Genomic DNA, 23,824 nt, shown 5'->3' with positions numbered 1-23,824 from the left:
ATGGGAAGAAGCCGTGCCGCCCTGCCTCTCTGCTCTCTATCTTAAGACTGCCCCACCAGTGAAGTCTAGGGGGTGAGCGGCGTTCAAAAACATGCTATGGTCAGCAGCAACGTGAATAACAGTCAGTGATTCACACAGACGGTTGGTAGTGAGTCATACTACTGGTAACTGTTTACTGGTACTACCTGGAGTTTACCTGGAGAGAGTTCCGGGGGTCAACGCCCCCGCGGCCCGGTCTGACCAGGCTTCCTGGTGGATCAGAGCCTGATCAACCAGGCTGTTGCTGCTGGCTGCACGCAAACCAACGTACGAGCCACAGCCCGGCTGGTCAGGAACCGACTTTAGGTGCTTGTCCAGTGCCAGCTTGAAGACTGCCAGGGGTCTACTGAGACATTAACTTCACATCTGCGAACAGGGACACTTCTGAGTCTATCCCTTCCATCATGTTATTATCATATACCAAAAATAGCACTGGTCCTAGGACCGACCCCTGTGGAACCCCGCTCGTCACGTACGCGTGTGTGTGTGTGTGTGTGTGTGTGTGTGTGTGTGTGTGTGTGTGTGTGTGTGTGTGTGTGTGTGTGTGTACACAAGTGCATGTTGGGAACTTCCCAGCAGAATAACGTACCACTTCATTATCTTCCCTTCTGCCTCTCTCTCATCCCCCTCTCCCCCTCTCTCTCTCTCTCTCTCTCTCTCTCTCTCTCTCTCTCTCTCTCTCTCTCTTACTAAAATGTCAAATGTGTTGCTTTTCCACAACTGTTCCTTTGTGTGTGTGTGAGAGCGCAGTACAACTACCTTCCCAGACCAGCAACGACCTTCCCAGACCAGCAACGACCTTCCCAGACCAGCAAGACCTTCCCAGGCCAGCAAGACCTTCCCAGACCAACAAGACCTTCACAGACCAGCAAGACCTTCCCAGACCAACAAGACCTTCACAGACCAGCAAGACCTTCCCAGACCAACAAGACCTTCACAGGCCAGCAAGACCTTCCCAGACCAACAAGACCTTCACAGACCAGCAAGACCTTCCCAGACCAACAACGACCTTCACAGACCAAACAACGACCTTCCCAAAGCAAACAACCTTTCCAGCCAGCAACGACCTTCCCAGCCAGCAAACGACCTTTGTCTGGCCGGCAATGGTCCTTTAAAGCTGCCTTGCTCGTCGTTTGCGTGCACCTGCACCAGGATCATTGATCGCTAACCACCACCACCACTACTACTGCCACCATCTTCGGGGAGGGCAGTGGTGGTAGCAGGGAGGCTACCCCACACATGGGTAGACAAAATAGGCACTTATTCTCTGGGGCACTGAAAAGTGCCTCGTTAATGACCCACAGGAAGCCGAGTCTAGCACCTCCTTGGCACTGTGCCCAACACTACAAGTGCTACTGTAACAAGTGGTAGTAGTGGTGGTGGTAGTATTAGTAGTAACAGTAGCAATAATAGAAGCAGTAGCAGCAACTGTACCCACATCAACAACAGCAGTAGCAGCAACAACAGCAGCTGCAGCAATAGCAGCAACAGCAGCAGCAACAGCAGCAGCAACTACCAGCATCAACACCACCAGCAGTAGCAGCAACAGCAGCAGTAGCAGCAGCAACAACAGCAGTAGCAGCATCAACAGCAGTAGCAGCATCAACAGCAGTAGCAGCATCAACAGTAGTAGCAGCATCAACAGTAGTAGCAGCATCAACAGTAGTAGCAGCATCAACAGTAGTAGCAGCATCAACAGTAGTAGCAGCATCAACAGTAACAACAGAGAGAGACGTCAGGAAGACAGAATGACCAGACAGGAAGTTACAATGTCTGATGTGGCTGTAGGAAGAGTAGGAGCAGTGACAGTCCCTGGAGGTCATGGTGGTACTGTGAGGAGGAAGAGGAAGAAAATGAAGAGGGAAGGAAGAGACGAAGGCAAGGGAAAGAGAAGAGGAAGTGAATAGGTGTTTCTTCATCTAGACTCAGGTAGCACTGCTAATATTTTCTTACGTAAGATGATAGGTAAATCTTTCTGTCTCATCAATAACTAGGATAACAGGTAAATCTTACTGTTTCAAGAACAACAGGTAAATCATACACGTTCTACTTACACTCGGTGAACACCTAAATTCACTTCCCTATGTGCTTCTCAATAGTTTTAAGCCTAGATTTGCCTTCCACCCTAGCAGGCCTGGTCAAAGACCGGGCAATGGGGAGGATAAATCCCCAGCACCCCTAGCAAACAGCACGAATAATTTAGAAGGCCAAGAAATGAACGAGGGGCAAGACAAGAGATTTGTAAACAACAGGAATGATTTAGAAGGGCAAGAAAGGTAGGTGAGAAGGAAAACATGAGAATAAACAAGGCTGATTTAATATAAACAAGTTTTTACCTAAAATTCCCGTGAAGTAATCATCCCAGCATCTAACTCACCATTGAGAACGTTGACTCTTGATCCGTGTGGAGACTCAAGGTGCTTAGCTGACCCCCATCACACTTTCCCTACACTTGGAGGACATGAACACGTCCGTAACGTCACACATCCAGACCACAGACCAGCCCACTTCCCTACAACTGGAGGACATAAAACGAACATATCCGCAACGACATATATCCTGAACACAAACCGGCCCACATTCTAGAACGGGAGATCCAGGAGGTTCTCGACAGAGCCAGCAGTCACCCAACATAGAATACCTCAGTGCATTGAAGAATACCCAGGAATACTTAGCACAAACAGCCACTGGGAACACTCACCATCATAGTTGGTGAGGTCTGCAGCTAGGAGACCGGCGGTGTGTGCTGGGGCGTAGGAGAGCCTAGCATTGATGACCTCGGCTACTGTGACGGGTCTGGTGAGTTGGGTGACCATGAGGGCGTCACCCTGACCACACGCCAGGTGAAGGGGCGTGTTGCCTCGACGATCCCTGCTCACGGGAGATGCACCACACACTACCAGGTGCCTTGCCACGCCCGCGTCACCAGCGCCCACCGCCAGGTGCAGCGCCGTCTGTGTAAAACAACAATAATTATAAACAGTGACGTTCACTTGTACAGATTATTCATTTGGGATGTGCTAAGGAGGTTTATCTAAAGCCTTGTGTAGGATTAAAGCTCATCTGAAGCTTCGTTCAGTGAAGTGCTTGTGGAAAGTCACTGCTTATAGTCAAGCAGTGACAGTGGTACTGGGAGCAGCAAGAGTGAACGTCCTAAACCACACCTGGCTAATAAGGGGGAGGGGAGGTTTGAAACCTATCTACTACACGAGGGTCATTAAGGCTGCATGTTACCTCTTCACCGCCAGTCAAGAACATTTTAATATCTTAAATAGTGATTAATGTAAATTACCAGTGTACATATATTGTGAGATACACACCTGTGTGTTGTATCCTTAGCTCACAAAGTCTTAACAGTGAGTAATATGTATACTCTCTCTCTCTCTCTCTCTCTCTCTCTCTCTCTCTCTCTCTCTCTCTCTCTCTCTACTGGGAGGTTACTGAAATGATAATGGAGATTTCAACTATAACACACACACACACACACACACACACACACACAGGAGAGATAGGGGGGACATGATAACGACATACAAAATACTGAGAGGAATTGACAAGGTGGACAAAGACAGGATGTTCCAGAGATTGGACACAGTAACAAGGGGACACAGTTGGAAGTTGAAGACACAGATGAATCACAGGGATGTTAGGAAGTATTTCTTCAGCCACATAGTCAGGAAGTGGAATAGTTTGGGAAGCGATGTAGTGGAGGCAGGATCCATACATAGCTTTAAGCAGAGGTATGATAAAGCTCACGGTTCAGGGAGAGTGACCTAGTAGCGACCAGTGAAGAGGCGGGGCCAGGAGCTCGGACTCGACCCCTGCAACCTCAACTGAGTACACACACACACACACACACACACACACACACACACACACACACACACACACACACACACACACACACACACACACATACACACACACAACTGAGGAGGAGGTGAAGAAGCTCTTAAGTGACCTTGACACCTCAAAGGCGATGGGACCGGACAACATCTCCCCATGAGTCCTTAGAGAAGGAGCAGAGATGCTGTGCGTGCCTCTAACCACAATCTTCAACACATCCCTTGAAACTGGGCAACTACCTGAGAAATGGAAGACAGCTAATGTAGTCCCCATATTTAAGGAAACAGAAATGAGGCACTAAACTACAGACCTGTGTCTCTGACATGTATTGTGTGCAAAGTCATGGAGAAGATTATCAGGAGGAGAGTGGTCGAACACCTGGAAAGGAACAAGATTATAAATGAAAACCAGCATGGGTTCATGGAAGGCAAATCTTGTATCACAAACCTCCTGGAGTTTTATGACAAGGTAACAGAAGTAAGACACGAGAGAGAGGGGTGGGTAGATTGCGTTTTCCTAGACTGCAGGAAGGCCTTTGACACAGTTCCCCACAAGAGATTAGTGCAGAAGCTGGAGGATCAGGCGCATGTAAAAGGGAGGGCACTGCAATGGATAAGGGAATACCTGACAGGGAGGCAGCAACGAGTCATGGTATGTGAAGAGGTATCACAGTGGGCGCCTGTTACGAGCGGGGTCCCACAGGGGTCAGTTCTAGGACCAGTGCTATTTTTGATATATGTGAACGACATGATGGAAGGAATAGACTCTGAAGTGTCCCTGGTCGCAGATGACGTGAAGTTGATGAGAAGAATTAAATCGGACGAGGATGAGGCAGGACTGCAAAGAGACCTGGACAGGCTGGACATGTGGTCCAGTAACTGGCTTCTCGAATTCAATCCAGCCAAATGCAAAGTCATGAAGATTGGGGAGGGGCAAATAAGACCGCAGACAGAGTATAGGCTAGGTGGACAAAGACTACAGACCTCACTCAGGGAGAAAGACCTTGGGGTGACCATAACACCGAGCACATCACCGGAGGCACACATCAACCAAATAACCGCTGCAGCATATGGGCGCCTGGCAAACCTGAGAATAGCGTTCCGATACCTTAATAAGGAATCGTTCAAGACACTGTACACTGTGTATGTTAGGCCCATACTGGAGTATGCAGCACCAGTCTGGAACCCACACCTGGTCAAGCACGTCAAGAAGTTAGAGAAAGTACAAAGGTTTGCAACAAGGCTAGTCCCAGAGCTCAAGGAAATGTCGTACGAGGAAAGGTTAATTAAGGGAAATCGGACTGACGACACTGGAGGACAGAAGGGTCAGGGGAGACATGATAACGACACACAAGATACTGCGGGGAATAGACAAGGTGGACAGAGATAGGATGTTCCAGAGAGGGGACACAGGGACAAGGGGTCACAACTGGAAGCTGAAGACTCAGACGAGTCACAGGGACGTTAGGAAGTATTTCTTCAGTCATAGAGTCGTCAGCAAGTGGAATAGCCTAGCAAGTGTAGTGGAGGCAGGAGCCATACATAGTTTTAAGAAGAGGTATGACAAAGCTCAGGAAGCAGAGAGAGAGAGGACCCAGTAGCGATCAGTGAAGAGGCGGGGCCAGGAGCTGAGTCTCGACCCCTGCAACCACAATTAGGTGAGTACAATTAGGTGAGTACACACACACACACATTTTCCCAGTGGGGACTTTCCAGACACTGAAAACCCCACAAGGAAAGACCAGTGGTTTTGAAAGGTAGTGAAAACCCCCGGAGGGAGAGTCCTCCCTGAGTGAGCCAGGAAGACTTAGAGAAAATTAATACACAAGGGTAAATCCAGGGTTCTCTCTCTCTCTCTCTCTCTCTCTCTCTCTCTCTCTCTCTCTCTCTCTCTCTATACTTTTACAGCTATAACTACAACTACCACACCTACAACTACTACCATCAAAACTATTACCACCACTATACTACTACCACAACTACTACTACCACCAATATTACTACTGCGACCACTATAACTACTACCACCACTACAACAACTACCACCACCACTACAGCTACTATCACCACTACAACTACTACTACCACCACTACAACTACTACTACCACCACTAAAACTACTACCATCACTACAACTACTACCAACACTACAACTACTACTACCACCACTAAAACTACTACCATCACTACAACTACTGCTACCACCACTACAACTACTACTACCACCACTACAACTACCATAACTACAACTAACACCACCACTACAACTACAACTACTAACACCACCACTACAACTACAACTACTAACACCACCACTACAACTACAACTACTAACACCACCACTACAACTACTACTACCACCACTACAACTACTACTACCACCACTACAACTACTACTACCACTACTACAACTACTACTACCACAACTACAACTACCAATACAACTACTACTACCACCACAACTACTACCACCACTACAACTACAACTACTACCACTACAACTACTACCACCACTACAACTACTACCACCACTACAACTACTACCACCACTACAACTACTACCACAACTACAACTACTACCACAACTACTACCACAACTACAACTATTACCACTACAACTACAACTACTACTACCACTACAACTACCACTACTACCACTACAACTACCACAACTACTACTACCACTACAACTACCACCACTACTACTACAACTACCACAACTACTACTACAACTATCACAACTAGTACTACAACCACCACTACAACTACTACTACCACCACCACTACAACTACTACTACCACCACTACAACTACTACAACTACCACCACTACAACTACTACCACCACTACAACTACTACTACCACCACCACTACAACTACTACTACCATCACTACAACTACTACTACTACCACCACTACAACTACTACCACAACTACAACTACTACTACTACCACCACTACAACTACTACCATCACTACAACTACTACTACTACCACCACTACAACTACTACTACCACCACCACTACAACTACTACTACCACCACTACAACTACTACTACCACCACCACTACAACTACTACTACCACCACTACAACTACTACCATCACTACAACTACTACTACTACCACCACTACAACTACTACTACCACCACCACTACAACTACTACTACCACCACTACAACTACTACTACCACCACCACTACAACTACTACTACCACCACTACAACTACTACAACTACCACCACTACAACTACTACCACAACTACAACTACTAGCACCACCACTACAACTAAACATGCTGAGGGCCTGCACGACCTGAGAAAGGTATTCCCTGTATCCCATAAGCCCAGCCGACTCTACCTTTAAGGTTTGAAGCCGATCCAAAGAGCCATTCACAACTTATCACTTGGAAACTAATATCCAAAATTTGATTTTCCACTGAGTAAGGTAGACCAGCCTTCAAAGTTTGAAGCCTATCAAAAGTTGCATTCTCTAATTCACTCCCAGAGGAGACCAATATCTCAAAAGACAGAAGCACCAGGTTTGAAGTCGCTCGGAGGCTGCATTCCCAAGTTACTAGCACTGAAGGTTTCAAGGCAGTCGGTTGAAACATTACCATTCCTAGTAGCAGTAGTAGTAACAGTAATAATAGCAGCAGCAGCTGTAGTAGTAGTAGTTGTAGCAGCCGTAGCAGTAGTACTAGTAGTAATACTACTACTACAACAACAACTACTACTACTACTACCACCACCACAACCACCACCACCACCGGCTACTACCTTCTCGACAATGACCCGCAAACACCTACCCCTCCTCACACCCCCACCCTCACTGCTCGCTAGGTGGGAACAAGAGAACATCGCCTGCAGCTAGATGACGGAGCATATGATTGCAATATTACTCTGCAACCATCCTCACACACACGTGACTCTCTCTACCAAATGTGCATATATGCTTAGAGGGTATGTACACCAAGATGTGTATGTACACCTACAGCTGCGTGTATATACACAGAGGTGTGCATGTGCACCGAGGTCTTGTATATACACTGAGAGAAGCGTATATATATACACCGAGAGGTGTGTTTATGCACTTAGAGGAACACCAGCAGTGTGCTGTTACACTATTCTGCATGATAGTTACATTGTGGGAACACCAGCAGTGTGTTGCTACACTATTCTGTATGATAGTTACAGTGTGGGAACACCAGTAGTGTGTTGCTACACTATTCTGCATGATAGTTACAGTGTGGGAACACCAGTAGTGTGTTGCTACACTATTCTGTATGATAGTTACATTGTGGGAACACCAGCAGTGTGCTGTTACACTGTTCTGTATGATAGTTACATTGTGGGAACACCAGCAGTGTGTTGCTACACTATTCTGTATGATAGTTACATTGTGGGAACACCAGCAGTGTGCTGTTACACTGTTCTGTATGATAGTTACATTGTGGGAACACCAGTAGTGTGTTGCTACACTATTCTGCATGATAGTTACAGTGTGGGAACACCAGCAGTGTGTTGCTACACTATTCTGTATGATAGTTACAGTGTGGGAACACCAGTAGTGTGTTGCTACACTATTCTGCATGATAGTTACAGTGTGGGAACACCAGTAGTGTGTTGCTACACTATTCTGTATGATAGTTACATTGTGGGAACACCAGTAGTGTGTTGCTACACTATTCTGTATGATAGTTACATTGTGGGAACACCAGCAGTGTGTTGCTACACTATTCTGTATGATAGTTACATTGTGGGAACACCAGCAGTGTGTTGCTACACTATTCTGCATGATAGTTACATTGTGGGAACACCAGCAGTGTGTTGCTACACTATTCTGTATGATAGTTACAGTGTGGGAACACCAGTAGTGTGTTGCTACACTATTCTGCATGATAGTTACAGTGTGGGAACACCAGTAGTGTGTTGCTACACTATTCTGTATGATAGTTACAGTGTGGGAACACCAGTAGTGTGTTGCTACACTATTCTGTATGATAGTTACATTGTGGGAACACCAGCAGTGTGCTGTTACACTGTTCTGTATGATAGTTACATTGTGGGAACACCAGCAGTGTGTTGCTACACTATTCTGTATGATAGTTACATTGTGGGAACACCAGCAGTGTGTTGCTACACTATTCTGTATGATAGTTACATTGTGGGAACACCAGCAGTGTGTTGCTACACTATTCTGTATGATAGTTACATTGTGGGAACACCAGCAGTGTGTTGCTACACTATTCTGCATGATAGTTACATTGTGGGAACACCAGTAGTGTGTTGCTACACTATTCTGTATGATAGTTACATTGTGGGAACACCAGCAGTGTGTTTCTACACTATTCTGCATGATAGTTACATTGTGGGAATACCAGTAGTGTGTTGCTACACTATTCTGTATGATAGTTACATTGTGGGAACACCAGCAGTGTGTTGCTACACTATTCTGCATGATAGTTACATTGTGGGAACACCAGCAGTGTGTTGCTACACTATTCTGCATGATAGTTACATTGTGGGAACACCAGTAGTGTGTTGCTACACTATTCTGTATGATAGTTACATTGTGGGAACACCAGCAGTGTGTTGCTACACTATTCTGTATGATAGTTACATTGTGGGAACAACAGTAGCGTGTTGCTACACTATTCTGCATGATAGTTACATTGTGGGAACACCAGTAGTGTGTTGCAACACTATTCTGTATGATAGTTACATTGTGGGAACACCAGTAGTGTGTTGCTACACTATTCTGTATGATAGTTACATTGTGGGAACACCAGTAGTGTGTTGCTACACTATTCTGTATGATAGTTACATTGTGGGAACACCAGTAGTGTGTTGCTACACTATTCTGTATGATAGTTACATTTTGGAACACCAGCAGTGTGTTGCTACACTATTCTGCATGATAGTTACATTGTGGGAACACCAGTAGTGTGTTGCTACACTATTTTGTATGATAGTTACATTGTGGGAACACCAGCAGTGTTGCTACACAAATTTATATGATGGTTACACTGTTGGAACACCAGTAGTGTTGCTACACTATTCTGTATGATAGTTACATTGTGGGAACACCAGCAGTGTTGCTACACTACCTACAAAGAGAACAAAAGAACATTAAGAACGCCTGGTATACCTGCCCTGAACAGAATAAGAACACAGGGATATACCTACCTTGAAGAACACAAAATAACAATAAGAACGCAAGGTAGACTTACCCTGCCAGTGTGGTTGGCCAGGTCGAGGAAAGCCTGGTGTGGTAGAAGTCTGGTAATGTGATAGATCACTTCGATGAACCCTCGCATTACCGCCACGTGCAACTGGCTGTGGAGAACACGAGAAGAACACGTCAGAACACGCAAACTTTGTCATAACACAATAAAACACAGTCAGAAATCGCAAGAACGCCTCAGAACACAAGATCTTAAGGCTAGAACGCAGAGAAACGTGGAAGAACACACACGAACACGTCAGAAGACGGAAATTTACCAGAACACAAGAACTTAACGTCAGAACAAGATAAAACGTGCCATAACACAAGAAATTAACCTCATAACAAAATAAAACACGTCAGAAATCACAAAAACACAAGAATATAACGACAGAACACAATGGAACATGGAAAAACACAACGTTTGAACACGAAACTTGGAGCACACCAGATCACAAGAACACAAATCGTCTCAATGTGGTGATATCTCTCATGTCACACAAACCCGACACAGAATGAGATACGCACATCAGGCAATGCGTGTCCCTCCCCGGAGGAATGCGATGAGATAGAGGAATGGCAGTGGAATGAGAGAGGAGGGAGTAAATAGATGGAGTAAGGATGCGAATGGTGGGGTAGGTTATAGATGAGGTGGAGAGAGGGAGGCTGGGTAGGTGAGGGAGGGAAGCTGGGCAGGGCTAGGAGAGGGAGGGCAGGTGAGAGAGGGAGGACTGGAGAAGCAGGGCAGGGGGAGGGCATCCGGGCAGGGTGGATTGCATCAGGGCTGGGGGGATGGCATAATGGCAGGGGGAGGGCATCAGGGCAGGTTAGAGAGAGATAGGAAGGGAAGGGGTAGGGGTCAGGGTAGGAGGGCACGTCTGGCAACACTGGACAAAAAACAATCAATGAATGAATTTCTCCCCCGCGTAGCGTCGCACGACGGTCCTGTCATGTCATGCGAGGAAGAGGAGTCGTCTCCATCGTCGTACGACCATCCTGTGGGTTAGGGAGTGCCCTGAAGGGAACACCAGGGTGTGGGCTGGAGGCGACCTGCACCTCTGCAGGAAACAATGCAGCAGGCAACCTGCTGCCCTGGAAACCCCTTACCGAAGTGTTCCTTGCAGAGTTGCCACACTGACACCCTCTCTCTCTCTCTCTCTCTCTCTCTCTCTCTCTCTCTCTCTCTCTCTCTCTCTCTCTCTCTCTCTCTCTCTCTCTCTCTCTCTCTCTCTCTTTTACACAGGGTTTGACAAGGTTAAGGATTCCTAGCTTTATTGACAAGCTATTTACAGGTTAAGGATTCCTAACTTTATTGGCAAGGTAAGAGCTGTTACCTACATCAGCTCATTTGAAAGCATTTTTATTGTTATGAGACATACAAGTACGGAACAGGATGAAGTTGGAGCCATCTGTGGGCCAGCATTTTCATTTGATCAACTGACTTTATCTCGTTGACATCATTATACTGTACGAATGTGTTCCATACTCGAGTCATCCTGGGTATATATGATCTCAGATGGAGTGATGTTCTGGAGAAGGGTACAGCCAGAGTGAAGTTGCTGCTTTCTGCCCGTCTTGTGGCATAAAAGCTTGTTTCACGCTGTCCTCGAAGTGGATCCAAGTGTGGTACTTTGACAATATTGGCCTTGTACATAACAGTAAGGCCACCCACATCCCTCCTATGTTGAAGGCTCTGCTGAAATGACAGATCTATCCAGGATGGGTCCAGGCGAGAGATGAGACGTCTTGCTCTGCTCTCCCCCTTACTACTGCACCAGCATTACCATCTCTCTCTCTCTGTTTCAGTACCAGTAATTCTCTAGAGGCAGTGAGAGACAGGAACTTACCAAGTTCCCTCTAGACTCAACTTCCTCTTACAAGAAACTTGTCAAGTTTCCTTTAAATGGAACTTTGGATGGGGGAGTCTGTTGATAAGTCCCCTTATATCAGCGTCGGGTGCTGAAGAGTCCTGGATCCACTAAGCTGACTGATCCCTGAGCGTGCTTATTGCACAAGTAACCCGGCTTTTCACTGAGTGTATGTTGCACAGACTGTCGTGTCTCCTGCACTCTCTACCTGCTTATTACAACTTGACGGAAATATGTAAAGTAAAAGGACACAAGTGCAACTAATGTGACATTTATTAGTTGCACTTGTGTCCTTTTACTTTACATATTGTCGGTAATTCTACCAACTTTATTACAACTTGACGGAAAGTAACAGTGGTAACCGTTGATACCTTTTGCCTTGCCTCAAGGAATTTCCCCCCTATTTGTTGCTGTGTTGCAACACTGCATAGCTCCTGAAGACGCACCAGAGTGCGAAAGATCTTGAGCTGAAGATTTCCATCCCCTAAACTATGTCTTCAATAGTGATGGACTGATTACATCGTCTACACATCTCTACTTCTCCTGCCAACTTTTCTGTACTCGACTGAAGAAGCCTACTGTGTAGGCGAAACGTTTCGGAATAAAGATACCTAACTGTTGGACATGTGTTTTACTTATCAACCTGTCGGTATAATATACCTTTTTAATATTCAGTATCCTCTTTGGTGAGAGTACCATGCCTGAGCACTGTGCCTTGAGTACTGTGCCTTGAGTACTGTGCCTCGAGTACTCTGCCTTGAGTATCGTGCCTTGCAAAGCAGCCTTTTCCTGGTAAAGTTACAGAAGTAACTTAAGAACATTAAGGAGCACTGCAGCAGGCCTACTGGCCCATGCTAGGCAGGTCCAAGTCACCTACATAAGAACATAAGGAAAAAGGAACACTGCAGCAGGCCTACTGGCCCATGCTAGGCAGGTCCAAGTCACGTACATAAGAACATAAGGAAAAAGGAACACTGCAGCAAATCCAAGTCTCCTACCTACTTAAGCCAATGACCCAACCTAGTCAGGTCAGGTCACATTCACTTAAGGAAGGAGCACAGCATAAGACCTAGTAGCACAAGCTAATCAGGTCCAACTCACACCCACTCATGTATTTATCTAACCTATTTTTAAAACTACACAACGTTTTAGCTTCTATGAGTGATGACTTGTACTTAGCCAGTGGTGACCTGTACTTAGCTCTGTGAGGACGTGTCTAGTGTACTGTCTGTGAATCTGAACCAAGATGTCCTCCACTGAACAACTTTACCAGCAGCTTAAAGAGGAGCTTAGGGTAGCTAAGCTTGAGATACGGCAATTGACAGAGGAAAACAAGAGGATTCTTAGTAACCCTCCTGTTGTGAGTCCTCAGGTCAAGAGGGTAACCTGGTCAGTGGCCAGGCAACATGGAACTAAGCTGAAGATCAAGAAGACTGATGAAGTGGCAGAAACAACGAAGATCCAGAAGACTACTGTGGAAACTTTGAACCTATTCTCAGTGCTACCCGACGAATGTGGGTTGTCTACTGGGAACGTCACAACGAGCACCAAGGAAGCATTGGCAGACGAGGGTGAGACAATATCTCTTGAAACCCCAATGAAGACCATTCCAATGAAGTCCATCCCAACGAACACCATCGAGAACGTCACGACGAACTCGGCCAGTGAAGGTAAGAACATTGTTATAGTTGAGGACAGTCAGGTTAAATTTATGGATAGGGCTTTTTGTCTTAGAGATAGGAAGAGGAGGCAGAGGATATGTTTTCCTGGGGCTGGGATGGGGGATATTGTTAGCCTTCTAGACGATATCATGAAAGGTAATGGGAACAATCTTATTATCTGCCTCAGTGCAGGAGGCAATGAGGTTGGCAGATGTACAAGTAAAGACCTGATTAGCAGGTATAGGACAGCAGCAGAGATAATTAGGAAGAAGGGTGGGAACCTTGTGATATGTGGTATTTTGCCCAGGAGAGGAGTTGGAAATGAATGGTTGTCCAGGTCAATTGGTGTCAAATGCTGGCTGGACAAATACTGTAAGGAAAATGTGGAACATTCATAGACAACTGGGACCTCTTCTATGGCAGAAATGACATGTATGCCAGGGATGGGGCTCACTTATCTAGGTTTGGGGTGGGAGCACTGGCTAACGCAGTGGAGGGAGCTCTTAGGTCTCTTAAACTAGAAATAGATAGTGGTATGGGTTTCTGTGGAAAATCAATGAATTCTCAGTGTAGCGATAGTGTGAGTTTTAGGGAAACCAGTTATAGGCAGAATGAGGTAGAGTTATTGGTGAATAATGGAAAGCCTGTGGCACTACGTGACAAGGACAGTAACAGGTATATTGGAGGAACAGAAATCAGCAGGAAGAGAAAAGAAGAGGTTTACTAAACATATACTAATAGTCGTAGTGCAAGAAATAAGACAGATAAATTGAGATTAGTTGCAAGTGCGGGTAACACTGTTTTTGCCATAACTGAGACGTGGTTTAATATGAAAAATCGGGACATGCCTGCTGAATGTTACATTCAGGGTTTTAAATTGTTCCAAGTAGACAGAAGTATTGGGATGGGGGGTGGGGTGGCACTGTATGTCCGAGATCGTTTAAACTGGTACATAAAAAATGGGTATAAAGTCTGCAACACATACTGAGTCAGTTTGGGTAGAATTTCCAGAGGGGCACGAAAAATTTATTTTAGGCGTGATATACCGTCCCCCAAACTTGGATAGAGACCGAGGAAGACTACTGTGGGAGGAAACTGTTAGGGCCACAAGGCACGATAACGTCGTAATTCTAGGGGACTTTAATTTTAGCCATATTGATTGGAATTCCATGACTGGGAATTTAGAATCTAACGACTTCTTAGAGGTAGTTCAAGATTGTTTTTTGAAGCAGTTTGTGACAGAACCTACAAGGGGAAATAACCTGCTTGACTTGGTTCTGGCAAACAAGGAAACCCTTGTTAATAATTTAGAAATTTCAGAGGAACTTGGTGCAAGTGAACTCAGATCAATTACATTTAGTCAATGAATGAAAGTATGGTAGTAAGGATAACTCAGTAACAGTCCCAGCTTTTCACTTAGCAGATTGCAATGGGCTTAGAGAACAACTATCAACTGTGGACTGGGGTAAGAAAGAGAGCTATCAATATGAGAGCTTTCTAAACACTATACATGCTGCCCAAAGTACATTTATTCTGTATAGGGAAATTAGATCGAATATAAATGACCCTAAATGGATGAATAATAGGCTCAAATATATTTTCAGGGAAAAAGAAAGGGAATTTATAGTGCATAAAAAGAGGTGAAGGTCATCTTATAAATCAATATATTAACATTAAGAGGGACGTTAAAATTGGAATAAGAAAAGCTAAACGGGACTACAAAATTAAAGTTGCTAGGGATTCGAAAACTAACTCAAAAAGTTTTTTTTTTTGCAAGTTTATAGAAAAAAGTTAGAGAAAAGTTAGGTCCCCTTAAAAATAACTCTGGGCATCTTACTGACAAGGAGAATGAAATGTGCTTAATTTTTTATAATTGTCTCTCTGTTTTCACACAGGAAGACACTAACAATACCCCAGTAATTCATTTTTATAGTGGGCCTGAAGAAGATAAATTATGAAATATCAGTCATTATCGAAATGGTTATGAAAAAATTAGACCGACTGAAACAAAATAAATCACCGGGTCCTGATGAGGTTTTTTCAAGGGTTCTTAAGGAATGCAAAATGGAACTCTGTGAACCATTGACTAATATTTTTAATTTATCTCTTCAAACAGGTGTAGTGTCTGATATGTGGAAGATGGCCAATGTAATTCCTATTTTTAAAGCAGGGGACAAGTCGTTACCGTCAAATTACCGCCCAATAAGCCTGACCTCAATTGTAGGCAAATTATAACTGATAATATAAGAAGTCATCTTGATAAGCATAATTTGATTAATGATACTCAGCATGGATTCACGACGAGTCGTTCCTGCCTAATTTACTAACTTTCGTCAGTACAGCTGTTGAGGCTGTTCATCGTTATAAAGAATTAATATTGTTTATTTGAATTTTAGTAAGTCTTTTGATAGAGTACAACATCAGAGACTGTTAAAGAAAGTGGCAGCTCATGGCACTGAGGGAAAAGTGCTGTCCTGGATAGAGTCATGGCTCACCAATAGGAAGCAGAGAATGTGCATAAATGGGGTTAAATCCGAGTGGGGATCTGTAACAAGTGGCGTTCCGCAAAGATCAGTTTTAGGCCCGTTGTTGTTTATAATATATATCAATGACTTTGACGAGGGAATTACTAGTGATATGAGCAAATTCAATGATGACACTAAGATAGGATAATCAATTCAAACGTATATGTTACAGAACTTCAGGAGGATTTAGACAAAATTCGTGGTCAGAAAAGTGGCAGATGCAGTTTGATGAAGATAAATACAACGTTCTAAATCTTGGGAATGTTCATTACCCTAGCACCTATCAGCTTAAAAATGTTGAACCTAGCCGTACAGAATGTTGAACTTAGCCGTACAGAATGTTGAACCTAGCCGTACAGAATGTTGAACTTAGCCGTACAGAATGTTGAACCTAGCCGTACAGAATGTTGAACCTAGCCGTACAGAATGTTGAACCTAGCCGTACAGAATGTTGAACTTAGCCGTACAGAATGTTGAACCTAGCCGTACAGAATGTTGAACTTAGCCGTACAGAATGTTGAACCTAGCCGTACAGAATGTTGAACCTAGCCGTACAGAATGTTGAACTTAGCCGTACAGAATGTTGAACCTAGCCGTACAGAATGTTGAACCTAGCCGTACAGAATGTTGAACCTAGCCGTACAGAATGTTGAACCTAGCCGTACAGAATGCGAAAAGGACTTGTGGGTTATGGTAAGCAGCAACCTTAAAGGAAAAATAAACACATGAGCAGTATAATGTGATGCTTTATTGAAAACGTTTCGCCCGCACAGTGGGCTTTATCAAGTCAGAAACAGATCTACCTGGGTGAAAGGTACGTGAGTATTTATAGGATGGAGTCAGGTGGAGATTGGTGCATATGACAATCTCCCAAGTAGGGTGTCATGACTCCATCCTATAAATACTCACGTACCTTTCACCCACGTAGATCTGTTTCTGACTTGATAAAGCCCACTGTGTGGGCGAAACGTGCTTATATGTTTATTTTTCCATTGTGTCGGTATTTTATACCATTTATTTCCAGCAACCTTAAACCAAGACAGCAATGTCTAAGCGTGCGTAATAAGGCAAATAGTTTATTAGGATTTATATCAAGAAGTGTAAGCAACAGAAGTCCAGAGGTTATATTACAGCTTTATACATCATTAGTGAGGCCTCACCTAGATTATGCAGCTCAGTTCTGGTCTCCATATTACAGAATGGATATAAATTCGTTAGAAAACATTCAGCGTAGGATGACTAAATTAATGCCATTAGAAATCTTCCGTATGAAGAAAGATTGAAGACCCTTAAATTACATTCACTTGTTAGACGAAGAATAAGGGAAGACATGATCGAGGTGTATAAGTGGAAGATGGATATTAATAAAGAGGATATAAATAAAGTCTTGAGGATATCTCTCCAAGAGAGAACCCGCAATAATGGATTCACATTAGATAAGTTTAGGAAATATAAACACAAATGCAGTATAATGTGATCCTTTATTGACAACGTTTCACCCACACAGTGGGCTTTTTCAAGTCACACACGGATCTACCTGGGGTTGGAAGGTACGAGAGTATTTATAGTCATGTTCAGAATGTTGAGGTCAGGTGGAGAATGCTGCATCTGATGATCTACCGGGTGGGGTTATAGAGTCTTGGGTAGCTTGGCAGGGGTATTGGACAAGTTGTAGACCTGCAGTGTTCTATGTTCTTATGTGGGATAGCGATGAAGAAGATTCTTGGCGAGTGGTTCAGCTATGTTATAGAAGCCATTGTTCTGGTTGAAATTGTTGGTTATAGAGATAAGCGATGATTCCAGGATTCTTCTGTATTGAGTGTTGTCTTCTGTGGCTATAAGTCTTGAGTTTCTGTAGTTAATTAAATGGTTGTGTGAATTGCGATGTTGTACACAGGCATTCCTTGTATCGTCAGTCCTGCTTGCATATTGGTGTTCTGAAATGCGTGTTTGGAGGTCTCTTGATGTTTCGCCCACATATAATTTGTTGCAGTCATTACAAGGGATTATGTATACCCCTGCAGAGGATGGAGGCTTGTCCTGTCTACTACTGGTGATGTCCTTGATGGTCGTGGTTGTGGAGGTAGATACTTGGAATGATGTTTTGGCAAAGATGTTGGAAACATGTTTGGCAATGGAGTTGTTGGGGAGGACTATGTATCTCTTCTCGGCAGTGTCTTCTCTGGGTGTGTTGAAGATGTTTAATGCCCGCCGTCTGCAGTCTCTGATGAAGTGACGAGGATAGTGGAGTTTAGAAAATACTTGTTCAATTATAGTGCATTCTTCCTCAAGGAACTCATTGCTGCAGATTCTGAGTGCACGTAGGAAGAAGCCTATAATCACACCACGTTTGGTTTTGGTGTCGTGGTGAGAGTAGAAGTGGAGAAGATCGTTTTGGTTGGTGGGTTTTCGATAGACTTTAAAACGAAGTTCGTGGTCAGCTTTGCAGAGCAGAACATCAAGGAAAGGAAGAGTGTTGTCGACTTCTTCTTCAAGTGTGAACTGGATTGAAGGCTCGACCTGGTTGAGCTTGTCTTGGAGAGCTTGAACGTTGAAGCATTTAGGAGTTATGAGGAGAATGTCGTCAACATAACGGAGCCAGGTGACAGACGAAGGAATAATGGTGGAGAAACGTTCGGCTTCTAGATGTTCCATGTATAAGTTCGCCAGGACTGCACTGAGTGGCGAACCCATGGGTAGTCCAAAAGTCTGCTGAAAGAGGTGATTTTCGAAGGAGAAACACGTAAAGCCAACACATAGTTCAACAAGGTCGATGAAATCGCTGGCTGGAATGGGAAGATCAAGTGAATCGTCAATTTTCCTGCGCAAGAGATCGATGGCTTGTGTAGTAGGTACTTTGGTGAATAGGGAAGTCACGTCAAGGCTGGAAAGTTTCTTGTTCCTGATGTTGATGTTGCGAATGCGATTGAGAAGATCACCTGAATGTTTGAGATGTGCTGGACTGATAGTGCCCAAGAGTTTAGAGAGGTGTTTGGCGAGAATTCCTGAGAGCTGGTGGGGAGCACTGCCTATTCCCGAGGATATGGGCCTCAGTGGGATACCAGGCTTGTGAGTCTTTGGCAGGCCGTACATTCTGGCAGGTCTGGGGTTGCTGGGCATGGTGTGCAGAAGTTTCTTCCCTTGTTCTGAGCCCCTCAGAATGCGGCGAGTCCTTTGAAGGAAAGTTTTAGTAAGGTTGTTCACTTGGTTAGTTGTGAGAGGTTTGTAGGTATCTGGGTCATTAAGTAGATTGAGCATTTTGTTCCTGTAATCGTCAGTGTTCATGATAACAACACCACCTCCTTTATCAGCGGTGGTGACCCTAATGGTCGTGTCTTCTGCTAAACCTTTGAGTGCATTGATGTAACGTCGAGGTATGACCTTGTTGAACTATGTGTTGGCTTTACGTGTTTCTCCTTCGAAAATCACCTCTTTCAGCAGACTTTTGGACTACCCATGGGTTCGCCACTCAGTGCAGTCCTGGCAAACTTATACATGGAACATCTAGAAGCCGAACGTTTCTCCACCATTATTCCTTCGTCTGTCACCTGGCTCCGTTATGTTTACCTGGAGTTTACCTGGAGAGAGTTTCGGGGGTCAACGCCCCCGCGGCCCGGTCTGTGACCAGGCCTCCTGGTGGATCAGCGCCTGATCAACCAGGCTGTTGCTGCTGGCTGCACGCAAACCAACGTACGAGCCACAGCCCGGCTGATCAGGAACTGACTTTAGTTGCTTGTCCAGTGCCAGCTTGAAGACTGCCAGGGGTCTGTTGGTAATCCCCCTTATGTGTGCTGGGAGGCAGTTGAACAGTCTCGGGCCCCTGACACTTATTGTATGGTCTCTTAACGTGCTAGTGACACCCCTGCTTTTCATTGGGGGGATGGTGCATCGTCTGCCAAGTCTTTTGCTTTCGTAGTGAGTGATTTTCGTGTGCAAGTTTGGTACTAGTCCCTCTAGGATTTTCCAGGTGTATATAATCATGTATCTCTCCCTCCTGCGTTCCAGGGAATACAGGTTTAGAAACCTCAAGCGCTCCCAGTAATTGAGGTGTTTTATCTCCGTTATGCGCGCCGTGAAAGTTCTCTGTACATTTTCTAGGTCGGCAATTTCACCTGCCTTGAAAGGTGCTGTTAGAGTGCAGCAATATTCCAGCCTAGATAGAACAAGTGACCTGAAGAGTGTCATCATGGGCTTGGCCTCCCTAGTTTTGAAGGTTCTCATTATCCATCCTGTCATTTTTCTAGCAGATGCGATTGATACAATGTTATGGTCCTTGAAGGTGAGATCCTCCGACATAATCACTCATAACTCCTAAACGCTTCAACGTTCAAGCTTTCCAAGACAAGCTCAACCAGGTCGAGCCTTCAATCCAGTTCACACTTGAAGAAGAAGTCGACAACACTCTTCCTTTCCTTGATGTTCTGCTCTGCAAAGCTGACCACGAACTTCGTTTTAAAGTCTATCGAAAACCCACCAACCAAAACGATCTTCTCCACTTCTACTCTCACCACGACACCAAAACCAAAAGTGGTGTAATTATAGGCTTCTTCCTACGTGCACTCAGAATCTGCAGCAATGAGTTCCTTGAGGAAGAATGCACTATAATTGAACAAGTATTTTCTAAACTCCACTATCCTCGTCACTTCATCAGAGACTGCAGACGGCGGGCATTAAACATCTTCAACACACCCAGAGAAGACACTGCCGAGAAGAGATACATAGTCCTCCCAACCAACTCCATTGCCAAACATGTTTCCAACATCTTTACCAAAACATCATTCCAAGTATCTACCTCCACAACCACGACCATCAAGGACATCACCAGTAGTAGACAGGACAAGCCTCCATCCTCTGCAGGGGTATACATAATCCCTTGTAATGACTGCAACAAATTATATGTGGGCGAAACATCAAGAGACCTCCAAACACGTATCTCAGAACACCAATATGCAAGCAGGACTGACGATACAAGGAATGCCTGTGTACAACATCGCAATTCACACAACCATTTAATTAACTACAGAAACTCAAGACTTATAGCCACAGAAGACAACACTCAATACAGAAGAATCCTGGAATCATCGCTTATCTCTATAACCAACAATTTCAACCAGAACAATGGCTTCTATAACATAGCTGAACCACTCGCCAAGAAACTTCTTCATCGCTATCCCACCTAAGAACATAGAACACTGCAGAAGGTCTACTCACAACTTGTCCAATACCCCTGCCAAGCTACCCAAGACTCTATAACCCCACCCGGTAGATCATCAGATGCAGCATTCTCCACCTGACATCAACATTCTGAACATGACTATAAATACTCTCGTACCTTCCAACCCCAGGTAGATCCGTGTGACTTGAAAAAAGCCCACTGTGTGGGTGAAACGTTGTCAATAAAGGATCACATTATACTGCATTTGTGTTTATATTTCCATTGTGTCGGTATTTTATACCATTAATTTCCATAGATAAGTTTAGATTTAGGAAAGATATAGGAAAGTACTGGTTTGGAAATAGAGTAGTTGATGAGTGGAACAGTCTGCCTAGTCGGGTTATTGCACACTAGTTAGTGGATTTATCAGAGCTTATTGTTAGAGTAGACTATAGTGGGTTGGGAAAATATTCTATTAGTGGGTTGAATTTGTAAAAGACGTGCCCAGTATGGGCCAACAGGCCTATTGCAATGTTCCTCCTTATGTTAAGACGGTACTCGGGAGTCGGTCAGGTCTACGTCACATCCACTTATGAAGGGAGGAGCACTGCACCAGACCCACTGCGCCAAGCCAGTCAAGTATGATAATCTATGTAACTGTATTTATATGTATCTATACGTAAATAAAGTTACGTGTTACTGAGTGTTCATTGTGAGGCTGTGTGGGTAGGAATGGATGGTGGAGGGGAGGGAGTGGGCTTTGGGGTAGAGTAGGGGTAGGGAGAGGGGAGTGCACATCCGGGAGGTGGGAACGACCTTGTGATGCAGGGGTAAATAAGGTCAGGTGACCAAGGTCGTTACGACCATCCCATCCCCCGCCTCAGGTATACACACATGCACATGCAGGCGCATGCACACACACACACACACACACACACACACACACACACACACACACACACACACACACACACACACACACACACACACACACACTTCATGCATTCATTCTTTTACTTAACGAGAGAGAATATTGTAAAACCCTGTGTAAAAAAAAAGAGGGGGAGAATAAGGGGGAAACAGATAAGAAAAAAGAGATAAGAGGTAAAGATAAGGAAAGGTGCCCGAGTACAGAGAGAGAGAGAGAGAGAGAGAGAGAGAGAGAGAGAGAGAGAGAGAGAGAGAGAGAGAGAGAGAGAGAGAGAGAGAGAGAGAGAGAGAGAGAGAGATGAAGAGCATCTAACAATGTGATGTCAGTGTACTGAAATGTGTGAGGTGTGGTGCGTGTAACAGCAGCAGTGTGGGATGGGTAAATGAGCTGGACCTGCCTAGTATGGGCTAACATCTCTACTGCAGCGTTCCTCCATTATGTCAAAATCCCAATAAAAAGAACAATAACAGCAACAGAAATACCAGCAGTAACAATAACAGCAACAGGAACAGCACAAGTAACTGCTCGTGAGGGTGGCACAGCACAGAGAGACGACGAATCACAACGAGCCGGAGACTTAACCCGCCCCACTTGTTCTCTCTAGGCTGGAATATTGCTGTGCATTAACATCTCATTCAAGGCAGGTGAAATTGCAGATCTAGAGAATGTACAGAGAACCTTTACCTTAACTACTGGGAACGCCTGGAAGCACTTGACTTGTACTCACTGGAGCGCAGGCGAGAGAGATATACATCATAATCTACACCTGGAAGATCCTGGAGGGCCTGGCTTCTATAACATAGCTGAACCACTTGCCAAGAAACTTCTTCATCGCTATCCCACATAAGAACACTGTAGAAGGTCTGCTCACAAACTTATCCAATCTCCTTTCCAAGCTACCCAAGTTTTTAGACTCTATAACCCCACTCGGTACATCATCAGATGCAGCATTCTCCACCTGACCTCAACATTCTGAACATGACTATAAATACTCTCGTACCTTCCAACCCCAGGTAGATCCGTGTGTGACTTGAAAAAGCCCACTGTGTGGGCGAAACGTAGTCAATAAAGGATCACATTATACTGCATTTGTGTTTATATTGCCATTGTGTCGGTATTTTATACCATTTATTTCCACCAGGGCCTGGTCCCTAGTGTGCACACAGAAATCACTCCCCTACGAAAGAAAAAGATTTGGCAGGCGATGCAACATATCCCCAGTGAAAAGTAGGGGCGCCATTAGTACACTAAGAAAAAACACAATAAGTGTCTGGGGCCCAAGACTGTTCAACAGCCTCCCACCAGCTATAAAGGAAATTACCAATAGACCCCTGGTTATCTTCAAGAGGGAGCTGGACAGATACCTAAAGTCAGTGCCGGATCAGCCGGGCTGTGATTCGTACGTTGGACTACGTGCGGCCAGCAGTAACAGACTCGTTGATCAGGCCCTGATCCACCAGGAGGCCCGGTCATGGACTGGGCCGCGGGGGCGTTGATCCCCGGAATACCCTCCAGGTAAACTCCAGGTAGGTTGACCCCCTCCCCAATTAGGCGTGTGCAAGACGTGAAGTTGG

The 23,824-nt window shown here is 44.8% G+C and overlaps 1 protein-coding gene across 1 annotated transcript in view; it reads right to left on the bottom strand.

Moving 5' to 3' along the window:
* LOC128698043 (NF-kappa-B inhibitor alpha) overlaps positions 1 to 23,824 on the bottom strand; it is a gene marked incomplete at its 3' end in the record, with an annotated part of 57,784 nt that overhangs the window by 20,410 nt on the left and 13,550 nt on the right. The window contains 2 exon segments of the mRNA XM_070097587.1: positions 2,741 to 2,993; positions 10,118 to 10,223. Of these exon segments, the coding sequence (XP_069953688.1) occupies positions 2,741 to 2,993; positions 10,118 to 10,223 (359 nt within the window).

This window comes from Cherax quadricarinatus, chromosome 58 (genome assembly GCF_038502225.1).
Source record: "Cherax quadricarinatus isolate ZL_2023a chromosome 58, ASM3850222v1, whole genome shotgun sequence".
Taxonomy (NCBI): Eukaryota; Metazoa; Arthropoda; class Malacostraca; order Decapoda; family Parastacidae; genus Cherax; species Cherax quadricarinatus.
Note: the sequence above shows the minus strand (reverse complement) of the source record. Positions and strands in the feature narration are given on the sequence as shown.